This window comes from Amblyomma mixtum, chromosome 1 (assembly GCF_055824585.1).
Source record: "Amblyomma mixtum isolate Tamu chromosome 1, ASM5582458v1, whole genome shotgun sequence".
Lineage (NCBI taxonomy): Eukaryota > Metazoa > Arthropoda > Arachnida > Ixodida > Ixodidae > Amblyomma > Amblyomma mixtum.
In genome coordinates this window covers 77580188-77593221 of record NC_143012.1, presented here as the reverse complement: position 1 = coordinate 77593221, position 13034 = coordinate 77580188, and the positions used below count along the sequence as shown (strand labels likewise).

The following is a 13034-nucleotide window of genomic DNA, read 5'->3' as shown; positions in this document are numbered from 1 at the left end:
GCCACGTATTAAAAGTGGGTGCTTTCGCGAAATCGACTAGCGGCCACTAGAACGTTGTAACCAGTCTCGTGCGCCTGGCAGCAGCTCCTGGCGTGTGGCAGGTGGGTCTTGAGCGTGTGACGTTCCCGCCTGTCGGGGGTCTGTCACAAAACAGCCCAATTAAGTTGCTGTCTACGGGTCCTGCTGAAGCGAGAAGAACTGAGCCAAGAAGGCGGTAATCTGGCAAAACATTATTTCTCTGCCTGAAGGCGAAACTGGGAGTCCGCTCACCGCTGGCTTTTAGGAGAACTGGTTGTCCGTCCGGCAGGTCGGGGGCTTCACTCCGCTCATCTTGCTTCAGCGGGCCGCGTCTGCTTCTGGGCTCCCATGGTCTGCCTCTCTTCCCGGCGCCCGGCTGTCATCTCCTTTCTGTCCGTTGTCTTCTCCCGCGACTACCACGTCTCTCCAGATTCTCGGCTTCTCCTCTCTCAGGGTTCCCCTTCCCGGCCTCTGCAAAGGGGCTGAGTAAGACGGAGGAGCGAACTTTAAGGCGCCTGCAGACAGGTGCTCTACTCTGTCTTGCAATCATAAAACATTACGATCCTAACAAGGATGGGCGATGCCCGCACTGTGGGGAGACCTGTGGTATCTTCCACATGGTGTGGGCATGTACTCAAAATCCCCACCTCCCCCTTTCCCCTACCCCTTCCCGAGAGGCATGGGAGACTGCCCTCCTCAACTGCTCCTCGCTTGAGTCCCAAAGGGCTCTGGTGAAACGGGCGAGAGACGGGGCCTCGTCATGCGGTGCCCCGGACTAGGGACGCCGACCATGCAGCGGGGCCACTCTGTGGCTCCCAAACTCTTTCACCAAATAAAAGTTTTCACCACCACCACCACCCTCTCCTAACGGTCTTTTCGCCTTCGGTGCTCCTGCATCCGGCCATGGGCGTACGCCGAATTTCCACGAAGCCGCCACCATTACGACGGGAAGGACGATGGCCTCGCTGGGGATGTGTAGGGGGATCAGGTGTCTCTCGTAGGGGTGCGCTCTCTTGCAGCCAACGCCTTGCCTCCTCTGCTGGCAGCCCGTCGTCCGGTGCCAGCCGCCGACTTCCTTTGCCACTTCCAGCCCTTACGCAGTCTGTAGGGCCCGCAGCTGGTAGGGCCGCTTGCCGGCCGCACGCACACACAAACGCGCTTGTCTGCCCGCGACTGAAGGAGATGGGGGGGGGGGGGGGGGGGGGGGAGCACAACCACCCAAAAAACCGCAGGTTATTGTGGTGAGCGTCTGGCACCACACGTGACCTCTCGTCTTCTGTCCTCTGGCTGTTTGTGGTCGTCAGTCCTCTGTAGCGCCTGCCGCCTTCCACAGCAACACCTTCGAAAACAAGTCGTCGATAATTCTGGAGATAGGCACAATGTCTCTGGCACTAGCCAATGGAGCAAGTTCTTTTCAGCAATGCATAGGCCTCACGTATGCAGTCCTTCACAAGCGTGCCGTCGCTCATTTCGGCCACCGCCAGCTCACAGTTCTCGGCCGTCTCATCGATGCGTCGGAAATACGCCCGGATCCCAATAAAGTAAGCGCCGTCAAAGATTTCCCTATTTCCGAGTTTACAAAGGATATCCGCAGCTTCATTTGTCTTTGTTCTTACTTCCGCCTCTCTGCTAAATATTTGGCAGCTATCGCCTGCCCATTCAGAAACCTCCTGAAGAAAGACGTTCCTTTTACCTCGGGCCCTGCCCAAGAGGACGCCTTTTCAATGCTCGTCACCTTGAAGACCACATCATCTATTTTAGCCCATTTGGACCCGTCAGCCCCTACCGAAGTTCGCACCGACGCCAGTGGACGCAAGATCGGGGCTACGTTAGCCCAGCGGCAGCAGGGCCACGATCGCGTCATGGCATACGCCAGCCGTCTTCTTTCGGCCGGCTGAGCGTTACTCCACCACTGAGCGTGAATGCCTGGCTCTCGTTCGGGCAATTGCTAAATTCCGCCCTTCCTGCAAAGGTTCGCATACGGAAGAGCCATCTTTTAAGTGCGCCTGTCACGGTTGGCAGGTGGAAAAGTGCAGAGAAGGAAATGCTCCTCGCTACTATATGGAATGCGTGGTCGTGCATGACACCTCAATAGGAGGTTCTAATGCTATCGCACTGTTACAGCTAAAGGTAATTAGGTGTGCTCCATTTTTTTCAATCTAGCTATTAAAACCACACAACTGATACTCTAATTCTAATGTCTTATGTATTGACGTTCTATTCTTTCCACTTAAAACAACTCAAGGAGCCACTACTAAAAACTCAATGTAATCGAGAATCATTACCCAAATCAAAATTAACTCAATACACTTGCCCAAATCTTCCAAATTCATCTACGTACTAAGCTACTTTGATACAACTGGCCTGACCTCCGTGCAAACCTTGAACGCTGCCTTCGGTGCTGATCTGTTCTCTCCGTACAACCTCTAGCCTTCGACCTCCTGGAATGCATGACTGCCGTAGGTGCTTCTAAAAAACCAGTTCATCTTTTTCAACGAGGCGCAAGACTTATGAGGTGCTTCAAATAGCACTATTCAAGAAAACGACAGTCTCTCTGTCTTTGGCTCTTTTTTGCAAACATCGGGCAGTTACATATATGAACCGCGGAACTGTACTAATCTCAGCGTGAAGAGCCACCTCTCAAACATTCTTCTGCACACTACAGACATATCGCCTGGGAGAAGCGCATTCTTCTGGGAGAAGCAGTGGCCAGGAGAAGCACTTCTCTTTCATGCCAGTTTCTCTCATGTAGCTCCAGATTAACACTGGCACTACTCCACCAGTCTGGCAGAATACTGATCGTGTTCCTGGCCGAACGGAAGGGGACAAAGCAACAAGTGCATGATATTGATTTATTTATATTTATTATCAGTACCTCAAATGCCCAATGGATGGGGTATTACTTGAGAGATGGGATCAGCATTCAAAAGAAGAAAGGTTAGATGGCAGCTTTGAACTGTTGTCGACAGGAGTGGTCGCAGAGCCGATTGGCAGAGAGTGCCAGTCCTAAGCAGTTTTCACGAAGAATGAGCCAAGATCAGGTGCAGTCTGTGTTGTAGGAGGGCAGACGAGTTTGGGATGGCTGGTGCGGCTTGATAAGCGATGAGCTGGCGAGATAACAGAAGAATCTGCCACAAACCTCGTGGAAACGCATCCAACAGCTCGTCGCATGCTACACGCGCCATAAAACAAAAAATTATGGAGGCACTGAAGACTGCTTTCATCCTTTGAATGCGAAAGCCCTGTCTTATCATGACTTCTGTTGCAAGGTTCATTAAAGATTCCTTCCTTTCTAATGAAACACTTGCTCATCTACGTAGAGTCGTAAAGAAAGGCATAAAATAGGTTCATCTTTATTCGCCAAGAAGTAAAGGTTCTGTACCATGTTTGAAGAAAAAAGCGTTTTTGTTGACTATGGTGCTCGCATCGCAATCTGAAGGTGTTTGGCTCAGTTGCCGGCACCTTCTGAAGAGAATTTTTTTCTTCTTATTAGTCCACATCACTATCTTGTGGTGCACTGCTGACGTCATGCGAGCGCATGGTGACGAGTATTCATGCCGTGGACGGCGACAGACGGCTAACGCTGACTTTTGTGCTAATTTGACATCGCATTAATGTTTACTAAGGCTAGGAAAAGCGTACGAGCGATCGGCAACACAATGGCGCTCAACCAGCGACGTTAAAAGTTAATGGACTCAATCAAGGACCTTTTTCCAATGGCATGTATCAAGGGCAATCGCAGCATGAGCAAGCGCAAATGGACTAAGGACATGTCAGCCATGCGTCACTTTCTCTTCTTCAATAAACGTTATTGTCTCTCTGTGCCTCTACGAAAGCAAAGAAGAGGAAGTGATAGGCTTTCTCACGCTCGGCTGGTGGGAACGCGCCATTATCTTGAAAACAACAACAACCACGACCGACCAGCAGCAGCTCCAGGTGCGAAGCCATGGCCGTTTCCAAGGTCCTTCCAGGCATCTTCGAGTGGACGAGGCCAGTGCCCCGTGAGGAGTGGGACGCCAACCACCCGGCACTGCTGGACGCCGCCAAGGCTTACGAGGAGATCGAGCAAAAGATCGGCTACACGTTCCAGGACAAGGTGGGCACTAGACGACATATATTAGAAAGGGGCGAGAAAAAGAAACAAGTTGACGTACAAGTAAATATTCTCAGCAGTTGATTAGAAGAGCTCAAGGAAGGCAGTCAGCCCTTTCTATATGTTAACGGATGCGGATGACGCGGAAATTTGCAGATGACATTTTTAGCATATTTCCTTTAATCTGTCATCCTGAGAGACACAAATTGCCATTCGTCCTTCGCTGATGGTTCTTAAAAAGCACATTACTGGCAGAGTACTCACTGCTAGGCACTTGGAATGTAAATCATGCAAAGGTCGAAAGCTCCAGCGCACCAGTCACCTTCCATACTGCTTCAGTAAACTTTGTCCTATGCCGGCTGCGGCCACCTCATCTCTTCACACTTTCCGAATTATTCCACCGCCTGTTGCTTCTGCGATCTCTTGAAATCCTCTTCGTTACTTTAATGAAGCTTCGGTTATCGCCTTTTCACCTTAGATGCCCTGACCATTACCATTTCTTCTTGATTTAACCCACGATAACATTATCTCGCGTCCGTTCCCTGACCTAGGTTTCTGTCGCAATACATTACACCTGTTGATTTCAAGTATCGGTATGAATATACACTACACTCTATGTGAAATATAGTCGCCGCGGTGACTTAGTGGTTATGGTCCTGGGCTGCTCCGAAAGACAAGGGTTCCATTCCGGCCGCGGCTGCTGACCCGAAAGACGCAGCTTAGATTCCGGCCTCGGCGGCCCAATTTTGATGGACGCGAAATTTTATAGGCCCGTTTACTGTGCAATATCAGTGCACGTTAAAGAACCTCAGGTGGTCAAAATTTCCGGAGCCCTTCACTACGGCGTCTCTCACATCCTGAGTCGCTTTGGGACGTAAAACCCATAAACGAAAGCAATCTTTGTTAAATAAAGCCTGTAGTAGCACGCAAAGCGGCTGTCTTTTATTTTTTATTGCGAAAGCAATGCTGCTCGAGGTTTCCGCTCTTGGCCGTCGTCCTGGAGAATCCACCATTGACCTTTAGCGTTACCTATGTGTGACGTCATGCCAGCTGTTGAAAAGCGGCCCCCCAACTCGGCTCGTCGCAGTCGTCCCAGCGAATCCTCCACGATATGTCGGATGATGTGTGTAAGGTGAAGCTGCAACGATGTGCTGCAGCTAAGAAGCGGCGTCGTGCGGAAGAAACAGATGAAGAGCGGGAACAACGTTTAGCTAAACGGCGTGCATATTATGCAGCCAGGCGAATGCGTTCAACATCTCTTGATCTGGGTGCTTCTACAAGTTCAGCGTCCTTGCTTTCGCAATCCACTAGGCTTAACCAAGCTAAGTCTCTGCCAGTTTTTTACTTCCAGCTTATCTCCACTTTCCCTAAAAAGAATGCACGGGCTCTCATGTAGAAATGATTGCCATTCCTTCTTTCCCTCGCGGCAGGGATTCCTCCTGGCTGCTTTCACCCACTTCTCCTTCCCGGCCAACGCCCGCCTCGTCCCATGCATCCTGCAGCCCATGGACTTCCTGGGCGACGCGCTGCTCAAGTACCTGCTGTCGGCGAAGCTCTACGGCTGCCTGCACCCGCTGTCGCCGCGCTCCCTGCACGACGCGCGCAAGCACGTCGACAGCAACTACTCGTTCGGGCTGGCCGCCGCCCGACACGGCTTCCACCGATTCCTCCGCTCGGGTTCGCCAGCGCTCAGCGAGGCCGTGGTCGGCTACGTGCGCGGACTCGAAAACGCGGTGGGTGCTGTCGAAGACGCCTTCACTGTTCGAAGTCATGCCGAAGCATAGCATTTACCAACCGGCGAACCTTTTAGAATTCGGGAACTTCTCAGATGGCTGGCGTAAGCATCATCACAAACAGTCGAAAAATTGGCAGTGTCTTAGCTCGTCTATGCCAGGAAGCTAGGTCATAGCTTGGTTAGCCTTGGGCGAAGCAATCGAAGGCGAGCGTAACGACGAGGCAAGTGGTGTGACGTCATACCAAACGGCGGCGGCGGCGAGGCGCGCGGTGTGACGTCATGCCAGCTGGCGCGGCGAGCGCGCGGCGTCCGCTAGCTGCGGCGGTTGCTAGGCAACGGCTCAAGATCGGTCTCTGTGCCTCCTCGGAGCACCGCCACAGCGAAATCGCAAGTTCATGGCCAATATAGCTTTCGCTACAAAAAATAAAAAAAATAAAAGAACGGTTGCCCAGATAATGCAGGTAGATTTCTGATGCTAAGCCGTGCGTTGCAAAATATCTATCTGCGATAACTGGTCCTTCGCATGTCATTCATTTCAGAGTTCTTTACAAGACCTCTAAGAAGTAGTTACAACCTTAAACTTCTTAACCGTTACGAGAATTAAACTGAATCGATTTGATTCCACCCGCGACAAACTGTGCCTAAGCGAAGTGAGAAGAGGCTATTCTGGGATTGGGAGGGGAACAGTATATCAGGCAGCTAGCAAGACTTGATAAACTGTAGGAGCTGAAAGCACGAAAAAAGTTTCATGGAATTCCGCAGAGAAAAGAGAAATGCTCATTTCGTTACGCCCGCAAAACCGGGCAGGAGGACTTTCACTCGCGCACATCTTGGCTAAGGTCGGATACAACTACAGAAACAAGCGGCTTTTTGCCGTCAAGAGGCGCCCTTCCAGTCAATGATGTCGGCAGATTTTTATGAACCTGCTAGCTTTACACTACAGGGAGTTGCGTGACAATGCAGGGAGGGGGACTATCCCCTACCAGGGAAGGGTGGGGGGGGACTACCCCCTTCCATCTGCATTCTCACGTCAGTAGGCTCATGAGAATCGGCCGAAGCCATTGGCTGGAAGGGGATTTTCTTGACGGGCAAAAGCCGCTTTGTTCTTGAGTTTTATCCAACTATAGCTGTAGGGCTAAGCGTGGTCAACGTCCGGTAGCGGATGAAGTCTTGAGTCCGCAGAGTGAAAACAGGCGCATGTGTTGAAAATGTTTCACCTCAGCGCGCTTTGTTTCACACGCAGATGAGACTAACACAGCAAAGCATATTAAGCATTTCAACACATCCTTTGATGGCGCGTGCGAGTTTTGTGGGGAGGTGGCTGACACCTTCCACGTGGTTTGGGCGTGTCAATCTAACCCATCTATCCCCCCCCCCCCCCCCCCCCCAACCCCAACCCCACCAGAGAGGACTGGGAGGCGGCCCTGCTTGGCTTTCAAGACCTCAAGACACAAAAGGCCTTGGTTCAACGGACGCGGGCGGCGTTGCTTGCCAGTGGGGCCCCGGAATAGGAGCTCCACCAAGTATTGTGAGGGGAAGGGGCCAGTAGGGCCCTACCCTAATCACCTCTCTGTAAAAATTCAATAGAAGATAAAGTGTTTTTCACCAACACCAAGGCACGCCGCTCAATGCAGGAACTGGAGCCTAAGAGCTGCACTCTAAGATACCCGGGTGCTCAAGGTTCAACATTTCCATGGGGTCGTAATAGCTGCCCTCCCTTCGGCGTTCCCATAGCATATGTTTCGCTTCAAGTAGTTCAACCAGCATAAAAATAGTTCTGGTTACCTTTCTAAGCGATGGAGCGAAGCAGGTTCTCTGTCAAGCTCCGCAACATAAACCTGCAACATATCGCTGCTACACTTTCAGATTGTGCTCTCCGTGCGCAGGACTACCCGGGCAACCGCAACCACGTGCCGCCCAAGCCCCTGGCCGACGTGTTCGAGGCCCTCGCCGCCGCCATCTATCTGGACTCGCACCAGGACCTGGGCACGATGTGGCGCAGCGTGTTTCCGATGCTGAGGCCGCATATCGACCACGAGGTTGCCAGCGTGGCTGCAGCCTCGGCGCTGTACTTCTTCTCAACAAAGGAGACCATTCTCACGCAGTTCCACTTGATTGTGTTTAATCCACACAGGGGCTTCTGCGCTTGGAAAGTAGACATACGCTGCGCGCAGTAACACTTCTACATACCCAGCTTCGCGGGAAATATCATTTGTACGGTCTCGACTTTCCCACGCTTGTCTTCAGCTTAACTTTCTTTTTACATGTTACGATTATGGCGGAAGAGTAAAAGGCTTGTGACGGACGCTGAAGCGCGTAATGAAAAACATGTTGAGAGAGAGACAAAATGTTTATACATTGCTCATAGCGGCTTGGGAGTCTTCATGGGTGGAGTCCCCACTCCAAGACTTTTGCGGCTGCTGCGGCAGCTTGGGCCCGTTTGACCAGCACAGCCGCATAGTGATGTCTGAACAAAGATTATCGACATCGTAACGCAGTCTTCATGTGCGAAATGTGTAGGGACTCGCCAGTGCTCCGTCCCCTTGGTTTTGGTTCACTGCAATATCGCACACTAAATATAGTTGCCATAAAGTATCAATGGAGGGCACCCAAGTCGTAGCGACACTCCGGCGGAGAGAGAGAGAGAGAGAGAGAGAGATTTTCGGCTGGGTAGCCTGGAGAACTCGATGCCCGTCGACGTTCCGGAAAGGGTTCCGCTCTCCGCCAGCGAGGCGAAGCCTCGAGGAACGTATCCCGCGAGCTCGTTTCATCCGGCCTCTAAAGCTCTTCCCCTGCCCTAGCGTGGGAAAACAGTCACTCGTAACCCTTGCCTGTGGGTCCGACGACTTCAATTGTTTATCGTATTTTTTTTTGCTAGCCTGCGTTATTGTTTTAGGAGCGATAAATGCATTTTTGTTGTCAGCAAGTCTTCCTTTTGTACCCACAGGGCGCGGCCCACAGTGGTCTGCTTGCGTTCGGTAGCGCGCGAGACTGCGGATGGGGTCGGTGGTCTAAACTGCCAGCCGCGAATAAGCAGAGGAGATGTATTTGCCCACAGCGTAGGAGCCGCGTGTTCCTGCACCCACCGTTTGTGTCATATTTTTCCTCCTGCCAGAAACACGGAAGAGGCAGCTGAGACCTGCCATGGTTGGCAAGTGTCAGAGTGGATACAGGGAAATCTCCCTCTCCTCTACTAGTGGAGAGGAGGGACACTGGAAGTTGGCTGCCACGGTGAGAACTATGTCATCTGTCAAGGTTGGTGCACGAAAGAGAGCTGCCACCTGCAACGATTGGATGGAGAGAGAGAAATCCTCCTGTCCACTTGTATGGTATGTGTGGTCGTGCATGGCAGCTTGCAAAGAGGCTCTTATGCCATTGCATTCCCACAGCTAATTGAAATTAGGTGTCCTCCAAGTTTTCTTTATCCCTCCATTAAACACCCACAACTAATAGCGATTTCTCGGCTCTTGTGTACAGACGATTAGAAATACTAGAAATACTAGAATACTAGAAATAACTAACACCTCGCCGCCGTCATCTAACTGGACTCGCAGCAGGACCTGGGGCCGCAGCGTCGAGCACGAAGGAAGCCCTGCAAAGAACTCAGAATTTAAATATAATCCTATAAACATTCATCATCATCATCAGCCTGAATACACACATTGCAGGGCAAAGGGCTCTCCCATGTCTCTCCAATTAGCCCTGTCCTTTGCCAGCTACGGCCACCGTATTCCCGCAAATATCTTAATCTCATCGGCCCACCTAACTTTCTGCCGCCTCCTATTATACTTGCCTTCTCTTGGAATCCACTCCGTTACCGTTAAGCGGATGTCCGTTGGACATTGTTGGTTGTGTGTAAAATGGACAAGCAAGCAAGCTACTGAGCTTCGTCGGCACAAGCCTCCTGAACCGCAGAAGAAAGGTGTTCATAGCCGAATTGTAACGCAGCAGCCTAACGATGAATGCACTGCACTAAGAAAAACAAAATGTTCATATTTTCATGTAGTGGTCAGTGCAGTTCAGGCAGTGAGGAAGGCAGCGAAAGAAGACTTCCAAAAGAAACTGTTTATTGGGCTGACCTGCGCCACAGTGAACTGAATGACTCGGCGGCGGAGAAAAAATCAAGTGAGCTCGGTGGTTGTCGAACAGAATGGCCGCCGCTCTCAGCCACGCGATATTTAAAGCTGAAGGCGAGCTTTTGAGATACGGCGTAGAAAGTTATTACAACAATACAGAACCTAGAATCGACTCCGCCTGGATGCGATCACTCTAGATGAATCTGGTCGCTCCTTGCGTGATATGCGTGTCGGCACCTTTGAAGAATGAGCAAACAGTACGATGATTCGCGGCAATATTCACGAATGACAAGGGCTGCTCAAACAACAAAAACTACCTGATGTCGCAGAACATAAGATCTTGAAACACTATAGGTTGTGAAAGAAAGCGGATTTGCGAGATGAAAGCGTAATTTTAAAGTGATATTTAATGTCTAGGGGCATAAAGGGGGTATGCAGTGATTGTTGAAAGGAAATGATGGTTAAATAAGTGAGAAAAGTTTGGCCGACCGAATCAAGTCTAGGAGAGAGCGGTGTTGGGATTCCTGCGTCCAAGCGGTATATGAGGAACGATTGGTCGGCGAGAGACTCGCGGTCGCCACGTGCCGGATTCTCGTCGGCTTCAACACTGAGCAAACCCACAGCAGGCGGTCTGGATATCGATCTCAACAGTGCGGAAGTTGAAGACTGGACACTACGGGCGGGGATACAAGTATCGAAATTCAGTCCACCTTCGTGGTATGGCAGGAGTGAGGGCAACCGCGACCCGGACGCGTATTCGCCAACTGCAGCCTGTACAACCACAAGGCTTGAAACCACGGTGAATTGATCACGGTGACTGAAGATTGTCACAACGGCTTACCTAAAAGGGATAATTATTCCCTAAGTAATGCTTAAACGGCGTTATATGCCACTAAGCATCGCGATTTGCGACCTAAAAGGGAAAACAATTAAGAAATTGAATAAAAAAAACAATAAAATTACAGTACAGAGAGCGGAGTCGAACGGCCGACCTTCCATACGCAACACGTACCTCTAATCCACTGCGCCATAGCGGCTTTTTTTTCTTTTTTTTTTTTCTTTCATGGTATTTATTTACATGGTTTTGTATACAAAGCATATATATACATATGTGTGTGTGCATATACACACACAAAAACAACTATTTACAGAGCACCTAGGTAGGCGCTAGGTGGCAGAAACATGATGTGAAGCCTTCGTTCTGAATGAATATTTATAACGAGCCTTAATGGTGGCTGCTACCTGCCGGTGGGCGGCGCTGTCATCGCTGGCTGTACCGGCTGCATTTGGCGAACACGCGACCCGGACACTCCAGAGCGCAACCTCCTCTGAGCGGGTAAGACCGCGGAGGTGGGGGAGGGGGGAGGTATTACCACTCACGGAGGGATGAGAGCACGTGTGCGGCTCATTTCTAGATAAAACCGGGGTGGAATCATCTGGATGCAGGAACCGAGGCAATGACGTGATTGGTATCGCTTGGCGTGTCACAGAACATGCATGGCTTGGGAAGCTCAGGAGGTCACATGGGATCCATTCGATACGAATTGGCTGCGGGATTCGTGTTGCCAGACTATGGATGTTTTGGCCCATTTCCGGACTACGACTGACGCGTCAGAGTAGGCCCGTTACTTGAGGGGCCTCGTTGCGGGTGACAATGCAGGCTGTAGCAAGCGTGGGAATGGCGGCCTCAGAGCAAAGCGCCTCCTGAACAGCACTCAGCTCAGCACAGGAAACGGAGGGAGGCTTCGGGAACCGAAACGCGAACGCCTTATTAAGAGAAGGCTTGCAAGGGCAGTTAGCTGCAGCTGCGATTTTTCAGGTCTCAATGCTTTTTATCTACCCACATCACGATGTATTGCTCGGCGAAAGACCCGCATCCGCCAGGTGCCGGTTTCTCGTCGGCTGCTCATAGCATTTATTCCATATGATGCATCAATGGTTCATTAAGGGGACGAAATGGATATAGCACTATTTTTTTCGGAAACCTTGTTCCTGCAGCGAGATGCAACTCGAATGAAATTATAATATATACTTGGGTGAGGGGGTGGGGTGTGGACTAGATAGCGCTCAGTCTAAGCTGGCATCTGTTGCGAAGATGCAACTGTACAGTCAAGCTTGTTCACTATGCGGCCACTGCTCATTTAAGAGGCTCTTACTTGCTGCAAAAAAAAGAGACAATACTGAGTTCGCATTTAATTTAGTTAGCATTTGATTTATGGGGTGTAAGATCCCAAAGAGACTCGTGCTATGAGGGACGCCATAGTGGAGGGCTCCGGATAATTTCGACCACCTGGGGTTCCTTAACGTGCACCAACAACGCACAGTATACGGGCCTCGAACAGTTCTCCATTAAGGTACAGACTTTCTCAAACGTTTAGAGCCCAGGGGGTTCACTTCCAAGCTTTATATTGGGACTCCAAGAGCATTCATGGAAGTCCTAGCTATTGCAGGACGCAGTACCAGAAATCTTCTCATCTCCCGGAAATTTGGAGCGCTAGAGATTCATTAAGAACGACACAGTGTGGCTCAAAAGAAAACCCCCTGGGCTCCAAACTTTTGACAAAGGCTGTACGACCACCGCGGCCTTGATCGAACACGCGTCTTTCGGGTCAGCAGCACAGAACCTTAATACATAATACAATCATTCATTATTACAGCGCAAAGACGGCACAGAACAAGAAGGGGACACAACAGCGCTCAGAACAGAACCTTAATAACTGAGCCACCACGGCGGCTTTCAGCATTTACCCCAAATACTAAATGTGTCCTTTGTGCAGTCCCTGTGAGTTTCCAAAGCAATTGCAGTGTAAAATGGTTGAACGCTGGCCAACGTGACTAAGACATCACTATTCACCGATAACACCACGTCTGCTAACCTACGCCCTTGACAAGTCTGGTTTGCTCTTCCCAACATGAAACAGCAGGCAACTTCATGCTTTAATACAGCTTTTATTTCAGTTAAAAAGCCCAAATACAAATGGAATAAAACATTGAGCGCTGCACAGTGCGAAGTTGTTCTTGAGTAAGAGGCTATTTCATTCAGCTTCGCACACCAGTAGTTTTGAGTGGCGCCGCTGACTGCAGATAAATATCAAAGGTCCATATGATCGTA

At 50.5% G+C, this 13034-nt stretch overlaps 1 protein-coding gene across 1 annotated transcript; it reads left to right on the top strand.

The window, feature by feature from the left end:
- Positions 1 to 3908: 3908 nt before the first annotated feature.
- Positions 3909 to 8023, top strand: LOC149366853 (endoribonuclease Dcr-1-like). The gene is made up of 3 exons (XM_089571995.1): positions 3909 to 4114; positions 5542 to 5844; positions 7733 to 8023. Exons 1-3 carry the CDS (start codon positions 3965 to 3967, stop codon positions 8021 to 8023), a joined length of 744 nt encoding a protein of 247 aa, XP_089428121.1. The 5' UTR covers positions 3909 to 3964.
- The last annotated feature ends 5011 nt before the right edge of the window (positions 8024 to 13034 follow it).